The following is a 20,433-nucleotide window of genomic DNA, read 5'->3' as shown; positions in this document are numbered from 1 at the left end:
CCATCTCTCTACAACCTCCTTTCAGGTAGTTGTAGAGGGTGATGAGGTCTCCCCTCAGCCTCCTCTTCTCCAGGCTAAACAACCCCAGCTCCCTCAGTCGTTCATAAGGTTTGTCCTCCAGACCCCTCACCAGCTTTGTAGCCCTTCTCTGGACACGCTCCAACACCTCCATGTCCCTCCTGTAGCGAGGGGCCCAAAACTGAACGCAGTACTCGAGGTGGGGCCTCACCAGTGCCGAGTACAGGGGGATGATCACTGCCCTAGTCCGGCTCACCACACTATTCCTGATACAGGCCAGGATGCTGTTGGCCTTCTTGGCCACCTGGGCACACTGCTGGCTCATATTCAGCCGGCTGTCAGCCAACACCCCCAGGTCCTTTTCTGCCGGGCTGCAGCACTGTTTAGCACTAAAAGCCAGTGGGGTTTTATTGTTTCATGGGTTAACTTCTTAATTATAATAGGATGAGCTTTGCCTATTTTTTTATTTCCTGTGGAAGAACTCAACAAAGATTTTTTTTTTTTTCTCTAATGCTTTATACTTTATACTCACTTAAAGAAAATGGAAACGTGCGAAAGCTCTGCACATTACTCTGGCTGATGGAGAATCAAGACCAGGCTGTTCAGATTCTTGTGCTTTACTGACCCTGCTGTGCAGGAAAAATGATGATTTACAAAATCAGCCTAATTCTTTCTTGAGATAGGTCATATTAACTGCCTTATAATAAAAACCACAGGGACACTCCACAGCCTGTAGCTAAGAAAAATCAATTTCACTAAAGCCAGACATAGCAACTGTACTGCCAATAACAAATATAAATAAATGAGAAGACAAGAAGAAGAAAAAGAGTGAACATCAGAAAGAAATGTCATTTGTGGCCAGGAGTACACTGATATTTGCAATAATTGCGGGGCTCGTATGAGGCAACAGAGCCTTTCTCTAGTTGCCACCAGATCTGTAAAATCATTTGTTCTAAACAAAATCAATACAATATTATTGTTTCTGAAGCTTTTATGCTGCTGAATCATCCCTAGAGATGCTGGATAATTTCTCCACTCACAGAGGCTTTCAACAAAAAATTATGGTTTTGTTAAAGTATTCTGGCATTACACAATTTGATTAAAATGTAATATTTTATTACTATAAATAAAATATAAATAAAAGTATTAATTTATTTTGAGTGGAGACAAAATAATATTTAAATATTGTATGGAGTTATGTTCACAACAAATATGTCTGTGTCTTCAGTTTGCAAAACTCTTAAAAACATAAATTTTATATAAAGGAGTAATTTAATTGCTTCAAAGATTAAAATAATCCAAAAAGTGATGTCTGAAACACATCGGCTGAGCCAAAAAGAATTCCATTTCAATCCCACATCATGAGAAATTTCAACATATTTTGGTTTCATTCATTTCCGAGTAGGAAACAATTCAAAATCAGGTAGTTCTCCAAAAATCAGAAAATTCAAATTCTATCCAATTCTTACAGCAGTATGAGCTCTCGGCTGTGCCAGCATTCCCCTTCTTATCAAGTCATCAGATGACAGCAGCTTGTTTTTCCCTCGGGAAGTCTCACCTTTGCCAGCTTGGGTTTGCCAAAGCCATCAGCGTGTTCTGCCTTCCCGCACAGGCACTGCCAACTTGCCACATGCCAAAGGCGAGGACAGCAGGCGTCACTCCGTGTCCTCACAGAGCACCGCTGGCTTCAGGGAGTCAGAGGACAAGAGCACTGGGGCAACAGCCTGTCACATCCTCAGTGATTTTCAAAATGCTTTTTTTGCCCCTCTTCTCAGTTAATCCCCGTAGTTCTCACTTCTATTTTATAATGCAGTCTATTTTATTAACCATTTGCGTATTGATTCTAATCTCACGGTGGCTCCATCAGTTTAAGGATACTGCTAAGATTTATATCAACATATGTGACTGGATTCTTCCCCAAAAGGAGCACTGGGAAGAAATGATCTTCATTGACCACCAGCTGCAGCCAAGACTACCCCGCTTCAGTCACCTCTCTTTCTTGACTACAGCTGCTTACAGCAGTAAACTGAACAGAGACAGCAGCAAGTGAAGACAAACGAGTGGAGTTGGTGTGAACATATGCAGGGAAGTTAGAGTGAACATCTGAAAGGCTGGACCCACAGTTCTGAATGTTCAGTTTGGGATATTTTTTAGCCTGTTCCCCAGACAAGGCTCAGAAATCATATTTGAATCAATAGTTTCTCTAGCTTGGATCTGAGATTTGGGTTCAAAGGCTTCTATGATTTAAAAATAAATACTAGAAGGGTGTTTATCTAAGTGATAACTGTATCTGCAGTGCAGATCAGCAAGCATCAGCAGTCAGTGCAGATTCATGGGCATTTTATTTGCTGTGGCCACTCCAGGACAGCAATTCCTGTGCCCAGCTTCCAGTGTCACCTAGGCCACCACCAATGTTTACCATAATTGAGGCCTGGTACTAACGTCCAAGACTAATGCTTGAACTACAGGTAGGAGACTGAAGACGTATAGTTTCTGTGTTTCCTTTGTCCTCAGGACATACTGGGATACTGCTGCGTTCCCAGGTGGCACCGATATGATTAACAGCTGGTATCGTTTAGTCATCACTGCTGCAAATCCTGCTGCTGATTCAGCAGATTTATGCCAATCTGTGAGTGGGCCAGCACTGCGGCTTTCTCCCTCCAATATGCCCACATGGACAGATAAGGGCACAGGACACATCTGGTCTCCGCACATTTACTCTAAGTGACAGCATGATCAGACAGGACTGCAGCAAATCCTCAAAAACCACGGCCAGAGAACGCCGAACCTCTCCACCTTCTGGCCCGCTCTCTCACCTTCTAGCCAGAGCGAACCAGCCGAGAGTACTGCAGCCCCGTCCCTTCAGCCGCAGCCCAGATACTCTCTTCTCTCCCAGGACTGTGAACTCTTCAGCGCGGCTTCTCCTCGCCCCGCAGCAAACAGCCAGGTGCACACAGAGCCCTCCGGCCAGGCCCTGGAGAGGAGAATTGGGTGGATTTTAGCAGACAATTCACAATTCACTTTTCAGTTTTGTTTCACAGTTTTTCAGCACTTACCAATCTTATGATATTCTATCATCTATTATTAACTTGCTATCTGGGCAATGTCCAGATAAAAGCTGGTGTGATGTCTATTTGAGCAACCATTCCAGTTTCACGTGGACAATGTTTTTTCTTCAGGCACAGATAACCACTGGTCATCACCTCCAGGACTGCTGATGCTTTAGCCAGATATTATCAAGCCTTTATCTCTGATTACGGGTGAGGCATCATGAACGCAAAAAACAGGGGCAGCAACGTTCAAAGGGTACAGAGTAAGACATGATGGCTTATTTATGCATCCATTGGCTATGAATTTGTTTAGATTTTTCAGCTACCGTTCTCCTACACTCATCCTTGGCCAGTCAAAAAGATTTAAAAAAGCAAGGCCCAGGCACCAAATGTCTCAAGATGGGTTTAAAAATAAAGGGGTTTTATAAAATAATTTAATTACAAATTCTATTTCTCAGGTTCTCTATTTCAGAACCTGTCCATTGTACACACTTCACGGTTAAACATTTTCTTCTGCATCTCTGAGACTATACATGTTAAGCAGCTGTATTCAGAATATACATATATTATTTTGATTGCAAAGGTAGATTTTAAAGACCTCCCACTAGATATAATCATAAATACTATATAATCACAACAGTTGCCACACTTCCCTTAACCTACTACAACTTATAAGCATGAGTTAAAGCTTAAAATTTAAGAACAGTATAATGCCACAAGCCCTGAAAAAGCCAAATCCCTTGGAACTTCCTCTGACCCCATTCTTAACATCAAATTCTTCACCCCACCTTTTCCGCAGCCTCTCAAGCCCCTCAGCAAACAGGTCAGTCTTGCAACGTATCCTTAAGGTCATCAACTTACAATTAGAGTGTTTTTTTCTAGAAAACCACTTGCAGCCAAAGCCACTGAGGACAAGACAAGGAATACTGACACCCTTTTTATTCCCTGTATTAGTTCTCGAGGCCTCCTCAGCAACGAGACTTTTGTAACTGCATTGTCAGCCTGCTCTCTTGACAGTTTTGTCTCCTCCAAGCAGCTTTTGAACTTAAGGTCTGTTTGAACGAAATTCAATTGACAAGGTGATGAAGCTTCTAAAAGTTTGATAAAAAGCTGGTGACTGGTAAAGAAAAATAAGCTGCAGGCGGGAAGGGGAAGCGTCTGCTCTGGAGACTGTTAGGGAGACCCAAGCAAATTTGTATAACGTTGCATTTGCATTAGAGGGCACCCTGTTTATACCCAGCAGATAACAATGAGACATGAATGAAGACATGACATATTTTTCCATCATATTTGGGGGCATTTCTGTTAAATGCGAAGCTACTCCAAAAACTGCAAAACTTTGGGGTTTTTTTGCATCAAGGTGTGAAATCAGGCCCACCCTGATCTGAAGGTATGAGGCATCACAGACTAAAAAAAATGTCAATAGAAGCTAGCAAAGAATTCTCCTGTAAGCAACTGGAGCCACACGGGCTCCGCGAGGGAGAGGGTGCTGCCGGCTGCAGAACTGCCTGGGCTGCGGGATTCCATAACCCCAGCCTGAGCGAAGCGCTGCTGCAGAAGGCAGAGAGCAGGTGGCTGGCCCAGCCACTGTCCTCCCGAGAAACCAGAGACCTCTCTGAACACTTATGGCTACACTTTAGGAAAGGAGTAATTGGTTATTGAATATTGTCTCCTCTATTTGTCAGCTCCCTTTTTCTCCCCCCCCTAGAATAAAGTTCTATTTATCAAGCATTTGATACCCTGTTTTTCAAGTGGGGAAGATAAGCCATTTTTTGGCGTGTTCTCTCAGATTTCTGGAGAGAGGTTTAAGATGGATGTTATTACCAGTTCTTTAAAGTTTGAATATGGATCACCTCTTACTGTAGCAAGTCAAGCCTTGGTAAAAGCCATAGAGACAAACAAGCTTTTGACAAGCTAGTCAAGAGAAATGCCATCTTCGGTTAAATATTCCTGTTCCTGCCAGCTATCTGTTTGTAGAAATAGCTTCATTAAAACAAAACACAAAACTGACAAGCAATAAATATAAAAACAAAATAAGTATTAAAAAAGATATCTAACTGGATGAGGAATGATAAAAATACATTATACTGACTCAAGAACAACCAATATTTAATTAACTGTGCTTGGAGTGCTTGTCCCTGCTGTACTTTAATAACAGAGTCCAGCCTTTCTTTTCCAAAGAAATCAAGTGCAAAACTCTCTACAGTGGGAACGGAATCTTACTTTTACTTCTACAGTCAATTTTGCAGGAATTGTACATTTTCTACTGTTTATTCATAGTGTTTCTATTTCATACATAAAAAGTACATAAGCCACTGTCAAGGAAAATGATCCGTGTCACAATGAACAGCACAGAACAAAAGGAGAAAAAAAGAACAATCTGCAAACAATAGACGACTAAGGGAATTATGTTATAAATTAGGTAACCTGATGCCTTTCTTCAATTTGACTGCCCATTTGAAAAATTAAACGGTATTGTAAGTAATGAATGGGGGTGCGATTTGGAACACAGCAATGATGTGAATATTATTTCTAACTGATGAGATGTATTTCAAATGTCTTTGATTATTTATACAACACTTATTTCACCACTTTTTTTTCAATTTTCCAGAAGAAATTCTGAATTATTATAATGAAACATGATAAAAACATCAATGTAAGAAATCATAGAATCATAGAATCATAGAATTGTTGAGGTTGGAAGGGACCTTTAAGATCATCGAGTCCAACCTTTAGCCTACCCTGACAAGAGCCACTTCTAAACCATGTCCCTCAGTGCCCCATCTACCCTTTTTTTAAACACCTCCAGAGATGGTGAATCCACCACCTCCCTGGGCAGCCTATTCCAACGTTTAATAACCCTTTCAGTGAAAAAATGTCTCCTAATATCTAATCTAAACCTCCCCTGACGTAACTTGAACCCGTTTCCCCTCGTCCTATCACTTGTCACCAGGGAGAAGAGGTCAGCCCCCATCTCTCTACAACCTCCTTTCAGGTAGTTGTAGAGGGTGATGAGGTCTCCCCTCAGCCTCCTCTTCTCCAGGCTAAACAACCCCAGCTCCCTCAGTCGTTCCTCATAAGGTTTGTCCTCCAGGCCCCTCACCAGCTTTGTAGCCCTTCTCTGGACACGCTCCAACACCTCAATGTCCCTCCTGTAGCGAGGGGCCCAAAACTGAACGCAGTACTCGAGGTGGGGCCTCACCAGTGCCGAGTACAGGGGGATGATCACTGCCCTAGTCCGGCTCACCACACTATTCCTGATACAGGCCAGGATGCTGTTGGCCTTCTTGGCCACCTGGGCACACTGCTGGCTCATATTCAGCCGGCTGTCAACCAACACTCCCAAGTCCTTTTCTGTCGAGCTGCTTTCAAGCCATTCTGCCCCAATCCTGTAGCACTGCATGGGGTTGTTGTGACCCAAGTGCAGGACCCGGCACTTGGTCTTGTTGAACCTCATACCATTGGTCACAGCCCATCGGTCCAGCCTGTCCAGATCCCTCTGCAGAGCCAACCTACCCTCAATACCCTTGGGTGGATCCCATCCGGCCCCATAGATTTGTTCACCTCCAGGTGCTGAAGCAGGTCCCTCACCATTTCCCTTTGGATTAGAGGGGCTTCAGTCTGCTCCCCATCCCTGTCTTCTAGTTCAGGGGTCTGGGTGCTCAGGGAACAACTGGTCCTACTGCTGAAGACTGAGGCAAAGACTTCATTAAGTACCTCAGCCTTTTCCTCATCCTTGGTCACTATGTTGCCGGCCCCATCTACTAGAGGACAGAGATTATCCTTAGTCCTCTTCCTATTGCTAATATATTTATAGAAGCTTTTTTTGTTGTCCTTGACAACAGAAGCCAGGTTTAGCTCCAGCTGGGCTTTAGCCCTCCTGATTTTTTCCCTACATAGCTTCACTACCTCTTTGTAGTCGTCTTGAGTGGCCTGCCCTTCCTTCCAGAGGCCATAGATCCTCTTTTTTTCCCGAAGTTGCAACACTAGCTCCCTGTTTAGCCAGGCCGGCCTTTTTCCCTGACGGCTTGTCTTCTGGCACATGGGGACAGCCTGCTCCTGCGCCTTTAAGACTTCCTTCTTGAAAATCATCCAGGCTTCCTGGGCTCCTTTGTCCTGGAGGACTGCCTCCCAGGGGACTTTGTCAACCAGGCTCCTGAAAAGCCCAAAGTCCGCCCTCCGGAAGTCCAAGGTAGCAGTTCTGCTGACCCCTCTCCTTGCTTCTCGCAGAATCAAAAACTCTATCATTTCATGGTCACTGTTCCCAAGAATGCCCTCCTGCATCAGAACAGTGGTTCATCCAGCCCAGTATTCAGCTCTCCCAGTGGCAGAGAACTGTGGTTCGGAGAAACCTCTGACCTGCCCCCTTCTGCAGACCATTCCCCATGTACCTTCCCAGTACCCAGAGCCACTGTACTGGGGATTTAAGAGAGCACTTATCTGCTTAGTCCTTCTAGTAGCCACTTGAGGACCTGCTGCCCATGAACTTTTCTGAGCCATTTCTACTGTCTGCCTCCACATCTTTCTGTGGCAACAAGTTCCAGAAGTTCACTACCCATTGCACGGGGGCTATTTTTATCCATTTTAAACTGATTCACACTAGTTTTGAGTGCCCCAGTTTCTAATATTGTAAAATCCTCCATTTAGCTTATCTACTACCAGAGAACTGTTAAATGTGTCCTGAACTAACTATAAAAGAAAGCCACTGCTTCAGCTCTATGCAGCCTAAAATGTGACTTCTTAGACACCAAACATGCTAAAAGTTGGAATTTTTTTTAATAAGGGTTAATGAAATAAGGATGTAAGGGTTAAGGACGGTTACCCATTCTATTTCCCTATGTTTCTCACAAAACTAAGTCAAAGCAAAAGTTCAAAGTCAAACACGTAAACCCAAGCCAATTATATAGCTAGCAGCTTTTTCTATGAGAAGCTGATCCAACCCTTCACCAGGACTTGGAAAATTTCTCATCTGAATCTGACCTTGTCATTTTGGATTCACATTGAATTTATGTATTTTCTCATTCAGAGTTTGAATTTTGTATTCAAACTTCAGCCACTCCCTGAGAAGTGATTATTGCCTTTTAAGAATGTCTTAAACTATCACAAATAAAAGATTTTTAATACAATGAAACAACATCTTCTCCTTTCTGCTTAGCAGAGGATACGGGTGTATCCGGTGAAAGGTATGAATTTAGTATGTACTGAATTATTTTAATGAATACAAAAAAGTTACCAGCCATCCTCTAAAGAAGTCCATGAAGGCTACTACAGCCAAAGAGCACACAACACCGCTCAGACTGAGAACGCAAAGGCAGCTTAAAGTCACGCCATGCCATGCCTAGGTTACATCGGTATTAAGCCGTCAGTCCCATCCTGTGTACCATCTGAAATGATGTAAGGCTGACAGGAGTCTGCTCTCCATTTCTCGAGCTGGAAGGGCAGCAGGTACTCGCAGAGAGCTACGGAGCACCAGCTTGCAAGCGCACCTTCAGCTACACATCCCGTTTCCAAACCTGAGTGATCTCCTTGTTTCCCTTTCACTAGTTCTCCGCTAGGTAAGGATCTGTAAAAACAGGGGCATGGACACAGCCATCATTTGACCACAAATATTTCAGCATATTTTCAGTTCAACTGTTTTTAGAGTAAACAGAAAACCAAGATTGCACAATACCTGCATACATGAACTGGACCTTCTTAATGCCAGGCTCAGCAGCACAGTGTTAGAAGTGTTTTTCATAGTAAAACACTATTGCACAATACGTGCTTAAAGAATTACAAACAGTCCCTTTGATGGGTAGTTCAGAGAGTATTATAAGGCCTACTTTCTTCAAAAATCTGCTCAATCACTATATAATCATTTACTTGCTGTTTGCAAATGTTAATCCAGGGTCAAGGTAATAGCTCTCTGACACGACACTTAAATTTATGTAAAACCATACCTTTTTAGCATTCAGTTGTAGCTTCGGTGGGCTACTCTGATTTAAAAGCAGACTACTGGCTTTATCGGAGCATGGGCAGAGGTGACCTGACACTGCAAACAAAATGCTGCTTCTAGCTTCAGCTTTTCTTCTGACACTACTGCAGTGCTCGAACGCCCAAAACAAAACCAGCATTACCCCTGCAGACTGTAGCACCGTTGAAACAGATGCAGGCGTGGCCCTGGATTTGGTCAACAGACATCGCAGAGATGGCTATGTGTTTGGTTTATTCCGTGTTGCTGATGCACACGAACTACGCATAGTAAGTATCAATTTAAAGGCTGATTTACACAAGACTGATTTTTAAATAGCGCGCCAGATCATTAAAAGCTTATGTTTATTGCTTTTTAGCAGAGAAATGTTGATGTAATTCAATGAATCAGCTCTGATTTACACTATCTCAGTAATCATTTGTGCATGATTTATTGTACACAAGCTTGATTTCGAAAGACACTGAATGCCCTCTATTCTCTTGGCTGACAGGATGTTAGCGTAAGGGATGCACTGAACAGCTTTATACACCACCAGAAATTCATCATTCCATTCTGTTGTCAGGTCTCATATTCAAAATTTACATTCAGAGGGTTTCTTTAATCTGCGAATGGCTAACATTAATTAGATCAATGTATTCTGCAAGATCGGAATTTTGTTCTTATCTGAATTTTGGAGATAGCTGATAACTGGATGGAAGGGGAAATGGCAGAGGAAGCCAAAGGAGATGAAAATGCCACTCTGCAAAACAGGGGAAGGGCTGGATAGAGAATCCGTATCAGTCATTTCCTATTTCCCTCCTATTTCTATTTCTATTTCCTAGAGAGGACACATAAGCCTTTCTCAATGATTGCCTAAACACCAAAGCAAATCAATAGCAGAAAAAGCAACAGAATACAAGATTTCCTTAATAGTAACTAAAAGAGACCAAGGACATGCAGATTTACTAATGCACCTGGCTACCTTTTAGCTGCTTGGCTATGAAACTAGAATCCAGGCACACATCCAGTGTTTACGAAATGTGTGTGCCACCCCTGTGACGTGGAGCCACTGTGCAGTCAGACACGCAAAATTCATTGGATGAATGAAAAAAACCAGTTGTTTCTAAAAAGAAAAATCTCAGTGCTTCTACATTTTAACCAATTATTAACTTATTGACTATATAAACTGTAGAACGATGACTCGGAATAGGGGCGAGAGCTGAGGATTCACACTTCCAGATGAATGCTATAGCCACTAGACTACCATGCTTATGATTTGCTTTGTACCCTTAATGACTTTTGCTGTCTTTGGCGCCACAGCTTCAGCTGTCACAGAGTCTACAAGGCCAGAAAAGGCCCTTCTATCTATCTTACTGCTAAAGACTTCTCCCTGTGAGGTCTCTGTACCTTCTCAGACCCAAAGCCAACAGGCGTTGTTGCTGCACACTGATCGTGTACACTACTGGGCAAGAAGTTGTGTTGGCTCCACTGCCAAGATGACATTAAAAAATAATTTAAAAAAACCCAAAACCAAAAACCAAAACCCCCAAACAATCCAGGACATTATTTTGATTATCTCCATGCAATAGTGTACATCAACCCTCTTAGAAACTTAACAGAGCAATTCCTAGCAGCTGGATCTAGAGTTCTTGAAGCGTAAGATACTCCGCTATTCACACTGGAACAGTTCTGGGCTTGGGCAGTGCAGAACTCTGGTACCCAAGATGCTTTTAAAACAACCACAAAGGCACCATATAAGATATTATTTTTTCCAAGAGCTATGCAGCAGACAAACAGAGGAATTTTCTACTGCATATTTGGACGTAGACACTTAATTTCACCCAAGCTCTGCTATAGGCTTTATTGAATCCAAATGCATCCTGCTAAAGAAAATAAATATTTGCCAGGGCTGAATTGGCTTCTTCAGCATTTCACAGGTTTGGATGACAAAGTGAATGTGTTTAGTCATTTCCGTTTCAGAGGGCTCCTTGCAAATAGCACACTTTACAAAACACTTACCTATCTTACCTTTCCATTCTGTGCAATTCTATAAATACAAATCAGAAAGAACTAGTCTCTCTCACTGTCTTTGTTCTCTTGTCTTCCCTGTCTGCATTTTACTCACTGTTGGGATTTATAAAACAAAATAAAAACGCTAATGCCTCTAAGCAGAGAATAATCACGTGGCTAGTGGGCCGGCTATGTCCAGGACAACTATATTCTTTTCCTGATGCCGTTATTGATACCACGTGTCTTCATGCAAATCACCTAGCCCCTATTTGAAACACAGCGACCATGCTAAGACATATGCACACTGCAAAACCAGTGTTCAACGTGACACTGGTGGACTCTCACTAATAAAAATATTACACTAGACTGCAGTAATTCTTTCTCAAGGTCTCGCCTATACAGGAGCACTCTGAAAACAGAATCTGAATGGATGAAATTTCATAAAACTCAAGGACATTTATTCACAGTGAAGGGCTTTGCATCGTTTTATCTAAATGACAAAATAAAATACGTCTGAGTTCATTCTGAATGTCCACACAGGGCTTGCATGAAGTTTAAATAATCCATTCCAAATGTGAATTGAGATTCATTTTGCAGCAGAAAAATACAAAGCTGTTTCTGTGGGCCACAGATAATTCTTAACACCACATCCCATTACACTGGCAGCAAAATTCAAATTCTGATTCTCCATCCTGTTTGTTCAGGAGACAGAAAGTACTAGAATGTCAGAGCTAAGGCTCCTGACTTCGTAGGGATTATTACAGCTTTGTTGCATCACTCTCTGAATCAACTGAGCGGGAAGCAAAGTTCTGAAGGAGCATCTGGCCACTGGGGTCAGTTGAAATGCCTGTAGCTGTACAATTGGCTGCCTGGACAACTGGTTTCCTAATAGTCCAGTATGTTCTATGTGAATCAGAAAGAGGGAATGGCAACTTTTTAACACTGGCATTTTCCCCACTTGATGGATGCCAGACTCTTCTCGCAGTTCTCAACAAAAGGACAAGAGGCAACAGTTGTAAGTTGCAGGAAGGGAAATTCAGACTAGATGTAAGACCCCAAAAAATCATGGAAAAAGTGGATAAGTACCGGAAGAGCCCAGGGAGGTTGTGGGATATCTGTCTTGGTGATACATAGAACTTAGCTGAATCTAACTTTGAAGTTAGTTTTACCTTGAGCAAGTGGCTGGAGAAGATGACCTCCAAAGGTTCCTTCCAGCCTAAACCCCCTTCTACGCTCGTCAGCTCAGAAAAACCTTCATAGGGAACTGGGGAAGCTACATTAAAGATTAAACGTATCTATTTAAAAAAAAATTTTTTTCAGACCAAACTTCTTGTATACAAACTCTTTTTTTACCTGCCCTTCTCTTCCAGGGAAATTCATCAGTCCTCTACTTAACTTTGGATGTGCTGGAAACCGAATGCTCTGTATTATCCAGAAGACACTGGCAGTCTTGTGAATACAGCGACACCTATTCCATGGAAAGTAACGGCACCCAGACAGAGTCATAGCTCAATAATGCATTAACTTGATCTTCATCTGAACTGCCCAGAAATGTCTGTGTCACAAAACTTCTAAGTGCAGACTAGGCTTTAATATGGCTCACTATGAAATAAAATCTATTGAATTCTAGAGTTGTTAAACATAAGCCAAAGGTTTGGAAAAGGGTCGACTCCTCACATAAGTGCAGCTTTATATACCCAGCTATCTCAAAGGAGCTATGGCCCCCATTCCACTGCTGGTAGCAGTACTGATGTTTTAAGAATAATTTGCTGACAGCTAAAGGGCAGGAGAAATTATTTTTTCAAGCAAGTTCCTAGTATATTAGCCAGAAATACCAGTGTCGTATTTCGTCAGTTTTCTGTCACAGAGTTTGTGGAATGACAATGTGAAACCTTGGTAGTGTCAGTACACGTATGATACGTTGCAATACTTGGCATTTATTGTTGCAACCCAATGGTGCAGTCTGGGATGAGAACTACCCGTCCAAAACTTTACTTAAGGAGGAGAGTGGTGACACTGCCACTCCAAACAAAGCAGGAAGGCCACGAGGAGAGAAGAGAGGGCATTTACTCTTTTCATTAAGATGGGGAAAAGGAACGGAAGAAAAGGTCCATCCACTTTTTGATAAAGATTTATGTAACCCTGCGTACCTCTGGCACCCTAACCTCCCCTGTTAGCTAGTATTATCTTACTGTAAATAATTATTAGCATTTCCATTGTCTACTCAGTCATTCAAAACTGAGAATTAAAATAAAAGCTCTTGTAGAGGGAGATCCCATTTTATCTGAACACTAATTTTGACTGGTACCAGATCAAACATTCCATTAATGACCACATCTGTTATTCTTAGAAGTACTGTACATTAAAAGGAGGCATAATTTCTATGATCACCTACATCCAATTAAATCCAGTGAAAATAACACCATAATCACATATTCTTTTTTCCTCTCAGGACTTTGGGCAATGTAAGATTATCACACATACAAACCAGCTGCTGAAGAAACCCCAACTGTATGGATTTAATTGTACATTAAGTCCAGGTAAAATAACCACTGTTGTAAGCCAATGCATACCTCAAACCAGCCCCAGTACCAAATTACAAGTCTGTGCGCTACTAGTATACGGTAACTGTAAGAGATTCGTTCATCTGCTTGCAATTCATATTTGAGATAATTCAAGTGGAATGTTAAGAATGAGTAATAGAATTAAGGTTACCCTACTCTTCCAAAGCAGACTTTATTAATGTCAGATGATATCACCATTCCAGTCCACCAAAACATGATCATGAATATCAGAAAAATAAACTTAGAAAGAATGCCCAGTTGGAATGGTAAGATTCTAAGGTGGAGCTAAAAGATTTATATGAATATTCATTTTCACAGGTTTGGGTTTTTTTCAATTACAGGACAAACCCGTATTTGTGGAGTGAGGGATAGGTATTTCACTTCCAAGGAAACACTTGCATTTCATTTTCTCATTATGAGTTCACGTTGAAGGTACATGCACACTCGCAAGAGTATTAATATCCATTACAATGTAAGTAAATTCTCTGTTTTCACAGTTCCTCCTGATTTACTAGAGTGCAAAGATTGTCCTGTGAAAGTTGAAGCCTTAGAAGTCACAGAGCAACACAAAAATATTGCTGCAAAGGCCCTGAAGAAATTTAACAGTGAGAGTAACCACACAAACTACTTTGACGTGGACAAAGTTGAAAAGATTTTAAAGATGGTAAGTGGCATTTTGTCCTAGAATTACTTATAAATGACAAAATTTTGTGAGCAGCTCCAAAACTACGGGACCAGAACTCAAACCCTTCTAGGATCAGAACCATTGCTTGTCACCTCTCAGTGCAAATCATCTACTTCAGTTTTATGAAGGTCCTACTTCTGCAAAAACTTGCTATTAACTTTAATTTAGGCACGTGAAAGCAAAAGAATTTCTCATCTGCTGAAAACTATGGCAGTGTGATGGGATCCAAAGTGTCAGAGCCTTCTGTGTGTGCATGTTTGTATTTTGAATGCCTATTTACCTATCATATCATAACATACAAGAGTTTATTTACTACTCACCAGAGTTCTTCAGGATGTACAGTCATGTGTGTTATCACAGTCATACATTCTGCCAACTGAAGCCAGGTACATTTTTTTACTCTTAGAATATTTAGCACGTGGGTACAAGACAAAAGTGGAACACGCTCAGCATCATTTTGACTCTCTGCTGCAGAGCAAAGCAGCACTGTGAGAGCTCTGAAAGACAGTAGGTAAATTTTTATCTGCGCTGTACCTCCTGAAGAACTACTGACTCTGGTACATAACTCCTCATCTTTGAGTGATGTTGGCATGAAGAATTATCCTTTGGGTGATTTGAAGTGTAACTCTCACATCACCACAATTTCTTGTTGGGAGATGCTGGAGATGTCACTTAAACAGCACAGGATCATCCTGCCAACATGTGTCAGTTCAGGACACCTCCGAGTGAGGTTGCATGGCCCTGCCATAACACATGCTGATCTTGGAAACTGCCTAAATTATAGTATGCCAACCCCACCTCCCTGCAGCTTTTAATATTGCTCAGAAACTTGGCAGTGCTCTACACTGTAGTCCCATGCAGGATGTATCCCTACTCCCATTTAGCAAGTGGCTCTTTTCAGATTGCCTGGATTCATGGATTTCTCCCTAAATGCTTTGTCTTCACACTTCAGCATCTTTAGCTACAGTCACAATTTAGGTTGTACCACTGGATTTCAACAGACTGCATAACACTGAGAAACTATGAATTATGATTAAAAAATACACCATGAAGCATGTGCATCCACTTTTAACCAATGTAGTGAAACTTGTGTGCACACACATGCTATGGATACCTTCAACACAGACCTGAAATAAACTACAGCAGTTGACAATTAAAATGAAACACCTCTTCATGGATTTTAATAGGATCCAAAAGGCTTTCTCCCACGCTCTTGTGGAGTAATGCCTTCTCTATGAATAATGCCACTGACAACAGAGAAAGCAACAACCTCACAGTAACTGGCAGAACTTCCTCCCCAATTAACATCAGCACTGCAGCACGATGCACTCCCATCACTGGGAAGGGGTGGTTGCCATCCAGTAGATCTCTGTATTTTTACAAGAGCAGCAGTTAATAAGGACGCTACTTCCTAAAAACACAGGCTGTAAAAGTAACAGTTATTATTACAGCATACACATACTAGAGACAGAAGTAAAGCAACCATTCCTGGAACTCATAAAGGTGTGAGGCAAGTAAGGTATAAATTATTGAATCTTTTTTTCCTTACTGAATACGTGTATATGGACGAACATTTGAACAGCACAGGTAAAGAAAGCATGAGGTAGACAGGATTTTGACAACAATATGAAGTATGGTTGGTTTTAAATTTACAGGACTTTCAATACACCTAGTTATCACTTCTTGTTTGACCTCTTGGTTTCAGACTGCCTCCCGTGAAGGTTACATTTTAGGATTCTCTATAAAAGAGACCAACTGTTCCAAATCCGCACAACAAGCAGATAAGGCGTTGGAATGTGATTTTCTGGATGACTGGCACGCCGTAAGTAAAGTCTTAGCATGAGAACGGACACAATGGGTGGCACCAGGAAGATCTTTCCGCAATATTTCTAAGTGTTTCTTATAAGCATGCACCCAAACTCAAAATTAGAAATCCAGCATGTCCAAGTCCAGATCCTAATCTTGCAGCTGCTTCTTTTTATTCTCTAAGGAGGCAATCTGAACTCTCAAATCTAAATGTGACCTGAGTCTGGCATATTACAGACCTAGAGCTGAGCTGTTCAGATTACTATCAAAGTACTCTCCTCACCCCACCTTCCCTTTACAATAATAGTCTACACCAAAGACACAACTAGGCAAGATTATCATTTCAGAATAAATTATTCCCCAGAAATGAAACTGAGGGAATATAATAAATAATAATATAATATAAATTAAAATATAAAAAAATATATTAATAAACATATATAATAAAAATAAAAGCTAAATTCACTAGAATGAAGAACAAGCCAGATAGTCAGAGGTTTTGAATTCTGTTCTCAACGCTGCCATCACAGGAGTATGTGTGTAAAACGCTACTAACATTTGTAGTTGTTGATGCCAATAGGCTATTAATGGCCCAAATATTTATCAAGATAAAGCATCCCCTAGAGAGAGCACACACAGAACCCCCAACCTGGGTTCTGTGCTCTTCCAGATGAGCAATTCCACACACAATGAGTGGGCAGCAGGTGAAAGTCACAGCAAACAGGATGCTAAGGGAAGCAATGCTAAGGGATTTCAACAAATCACTTTTTGAAAGATAAATACGGAAGAAAGCTCTACCTGGAGCTTTGTCTGAAACAGCATAGACTCACAGTGTCTGGTTTTGAGGACTTTGGGCAAAATTTCAGAATAGCCCAATCTGAACAGATGTTTGACAAACAAAGACAGAAAAAAAAGGAATAAAAATCAGTGACCTACAGGGTACTCGTTTTGGAGACATCAGTAGCTGACCAATTTCTTACAGACACCAAAAGAGAAATAAGATGAAGAGCAGTAATCTGCTAGACACACATGGTGGTCTTCACAGTCAAGAACACTCCAAAATAGCCTATATTTTAATCATTATTAATCACTGGCAAGTATCACTGGTCAGAAAGTTCAAGATCTAAGTTATGTAAACATACTTAGGCATGGAAGGAACTAGCCTAACTTTTGAAATGTGGAACTTTCAGTAGCTCCATCACAACAACGCATATGTGCATTGGCGGGTTTTTTTCTTTTCTTTTGCTTAGCACGTGGGATTCTGCAAGGCAAGAATTATCAGTGATCCGGATGAACCTGATGGAACAGATATAAACTGTGAAATCTACCATCCCTGCGTATGTACTCACTTACTGAAATGTCTCTGGCTCTATCCTCCTGCAGGGTACACCAGCCTCACTTAGTCCAGACTGACAGATGATTGCAGCGGTTGTTTATGTCCCTTTATTATTGCCTGGGGGTGACAGACTGGCTTTGGACTGCTAGGTCAATCAGAGGATGAATTAGAATTGAGCTGGCCCTACTACTCCCTCCAAGGGCGCCTCCTCTGAGTCCAATCATACTCCTTAGTTAAAGTGAATAGAGATTGGCAAACAAGTTCAAAAGAATTTTAGAATGCAAGAGGAGGGGAGATAAACTTTATCATATTTGGTATTCCAGTTTATATGACAACAGCTACTCCAGTGTTTTGATCCATCACAAATTTTGCTCAGTTAGTTATATTATTTCATTTTGTTATGGTGCAGTGTTTCCAGATGATTTTCAGTAATTTGGCATTTTATCATCTACTCCTTCTCTTCTATTTTGAAAAAAACACAGGTTTTGTTTCCTTACAGATCACTAGAACTGTAAATGCAAACCTACTAACTCCCACCTCTCTCTCCTTCTCACCACTTTCTTCTGTCCCATTAACATCTCACTTAATATTTCCTCCCCTGGTTTTTTTTTGAACAGCAGCACCACTACAGGCAAAGATGCAGACATTCAACTCTGAGACATCCCCATCATCATTTTGGTCACAGACATCATCACAGGCATCATCACAGGCATGGATGTCCACCCTTTTCTCAATCCAGACCTGAAGAACCTGAGCATAACCATACTTTCAGTGAAGAACATCAAGACAGCCATGAAGGACCTTCTCCTCCTCCTCCCCGGCATGGTGAACCATATCACCACCTTCACCCTCCGCACCATTGTCTTCCACCTCCTCCCCATGGTGGACCACATCACCACCCTTCTCCTCCTCCCCATGAGGGACCACATCCTCCTCCCCAAGAGGAACCACAACATCCCCTTTCTGCTCCTTCTCCCAATGATGAACCACATCATCCCGTTTCTGCTCCTCCTCCCCATGATGAACCACATCATCCTCCTTCCCCAGAGGAATTACATGATCTCTCTTCTCTTCCTCCTACCCATGATGAACCACATAATCCTCCTCTTAGTCCCCATCATGGACCACACTGTCCTCCCCCTCCTCATGGACCACATCGCCACCATCCTCCTCCCCATCATGGACCACACTGTCCTCCCCCTCCTCATGGACCACATCACCACCATCCTCCTCATCACCGTAGACCACACTGTCCTCCCTCTCCTCATGGACCACATCACCACCATCCTCCTCCCCATCATGGACCACATCACCCTCCTCCTCCAGGCCACCCTCCTCACCTCTATCATCACTATTACAGACATAATTGCAACAAGACAAGCATATCAGGAAAGTACTTTCCATTCCAAATAATAGGAGCTCTCTATCGCATTCCAGTTCTAAATCAGCAGGATTCTCTCACACCTCCCACTGCAAACTTTCCTGAGCTAGCCCAACGCAGCCCTCACTCCTCCAGCCCTGGTGAAGGTATTCCCTTCACTGGCTTAAGTCTAAAGGAGATACTAGAAGCTCCAGGTTTTCCAGATCACCCTACGCAGTCAAAGTCATGCCCAGGAAACCCCAAACTTGTTCTTCCAAACATTTTGCCTTTATTTCCACATAGCTCCATGGCAGAAAATTCTCCTGCATGACCTCAGAGGAAGATGTTCCTGGTCTGAGAGTTGCAGGGCCAATGATAGTCACACAATGAATGAAAACAGCACATGGAGAAGGGGAAAAAGCATACAATTTCTAGGGAGGAGAAGCAATGAAAATAATGATTAAGACAAGTATTCCCACCTGCCTCTTGATCCCAGCTACCTCAGACTCCACTGTAACTGAGTCCCTCAGATAGTGTTTATTGCTATAAACCTCCCCAGCAAACAATGCTCCTTTAGTTGGAACAAAAAGGAGAATTCCCTAATAGTGAAAACTACCATCTAAAATATTTCATTTTCTCATCATCCATAATTATAATGTACTCTGAGGAAACCTGACCTGGAGGAAATTTGATCGCCTTCCATAAAAAATGACCCATGGCACTAGATTCATGCTTTGTAAAGATTCAAAGAAAATAAAAATATGTAAGCTTTTTTTTTTCTTGACACGGTTGCCAAAGTTTTGTCTTTTTTGTTACTATGGCTGTTTGGCTGCACAGTAAACATCAATGAGGCATTCCCTAGCATAAATCGGTGGTTGGGTTACCACTATTGTCTAGAAGAGGTCTGACAATAGTTAATGACTTTTAGCATGACACTGCAGGGTGGCCCCCACAGGCACTTCCGTTGCTACAGTTGCTGGTGGTTCAAGGACAGCCCTTTTCAAATAGTTCACAATTGCTCTCAGGGGAGGAGAAAAGCAGATGCATGTAATAACGCTTTCATGTAAATGTTTTCTTGATCACTGAACCTTCCTCCTTGGAATCTGAGTTGGGAGAAGCAGGTGTCTCTCTATACTCTAGCCCCCATCAAGGTAAAGACCATTTAGACACACCTGGGACCCCAATGAGTTAGTTCACAAGAGTTATCTCATAAGCAAGAACATGGGATTAATCTCAAAAAATTAGTAAATTGGTGCTCAAAGTAGCTTTTTAATGGCATAAAATAAAATACGGTGTGGGCTGTGTGAAGGCTACATTGAAGAAAACGCAACAAAATGGGGCCAGCATTTTGTGTCACTGAGTGAAGGTTATCTAATTTTTAAAAGTGCATTATCATGAGTGAACAACCTTATTTCTGGCATCCTTTATCCACAAAGTCTCTAAAGTGCATTTTCGTTAACCAAAACTTGTAGCACGACACAACTGGAACACTGGAGCTGAGGCAATCCCAAGGTTCACAGACTCAAACCAAAGCTATTTGGTGCTCAACACCGGAGACAAGCACCAGATGTTCCCAGCCAGCTCTAATTCCAGCTCTGCCAGACACAGGCAACGTTACTCAATCCCTTGTTCTCGGACGTCACTTTCCCTATCT

At 41.9% G+C, this 20,433-nt stretch overlaps 1 protein-coding gene across 2 annotated transcripts; it reads left to right on the top strand.

Moving 5' to 3' along the window:
- The first annotated feature begins 9,030 nt into the window (after window positions 1–9,030).
- On the top strand, window positions 9,031–19,563 carry HRG (histidine rich glycoprotein). Of its 2 annotated transcripts, none has more exons than XM_063339907.1 (7): window positions 9,031–9,308; window positions 12,399–12,508; window positions 13,483–13,568; window positions 14,090–14,256; window positions 15,983–16,099; window positions 17,334–17,420; window positions 18,040–19,563. In XM_063339907.1, the coding sequence occupies exons 1-7, from the start codon at window positions 9,111–9,113 to the stop codon at window positions 19,108–19,110; spliced, it is 1,836 nt and encodes a 611-aa protein (XP_063195977.1). In that variant the 5' UTR covers window positions 9,031–9,110; the 3' UTR covers window positions 19,111–19,563. The 2 variants fall into 2 exon arrangements, with proteins under 2 accessions (XP_063195977.1, XP_063195976.1); XM_063339906.1 differs by having other exon boundaries at window positions 18,037–19,563.
- Window positions 19,564–20,433: the final 870 nt, after the last annotated feature.

Source organism: Chroicocephalus ridibundus, chromosome 6, assembly GCF_963924245.1.
Source record: "Chroicocephalus ridibundus chromosome 6, bChrRid1.1, whole genome shotgun sequence".
In the NCBI taxonomy this organism is placed as follows: Eukaryota; Metazoa; Chordata; class Aves; order Charadriiformes; family Laridae; genus Chroicocephalus; species Chroicocephalus ridibundus.
The sequence above is the reverse complement of the archived record's forward strand: the minus strand, read 5'-3'. Positions and strand labels throughout refer to the sequence as shown.

Bases quoted from the DNA above. Each gene is read 5' to 3' on its own strand.
- HRG (XM_063339906.1), top strand. From the start codon at position 9,111: ATGCTGCTTCTAGCTTCAGCTTTTCTTCTGACACTACTGCAGTGCTCG. The intron at 13,569-14,089 runs GTAAAATAACCA...CTGTTTTCACAG, and splicing joins TAATTGTACATTAAGTCCAG to TTCCTCCTGATTTACTAGAG. The intron at 14,257-15,982 runs GTAAGTGGCATT...TCTTGGTTTCAG, and splicing joins TTGAAAAGATTTTAAAGATG to ACTGCCTCCCGTGAAGGTTA.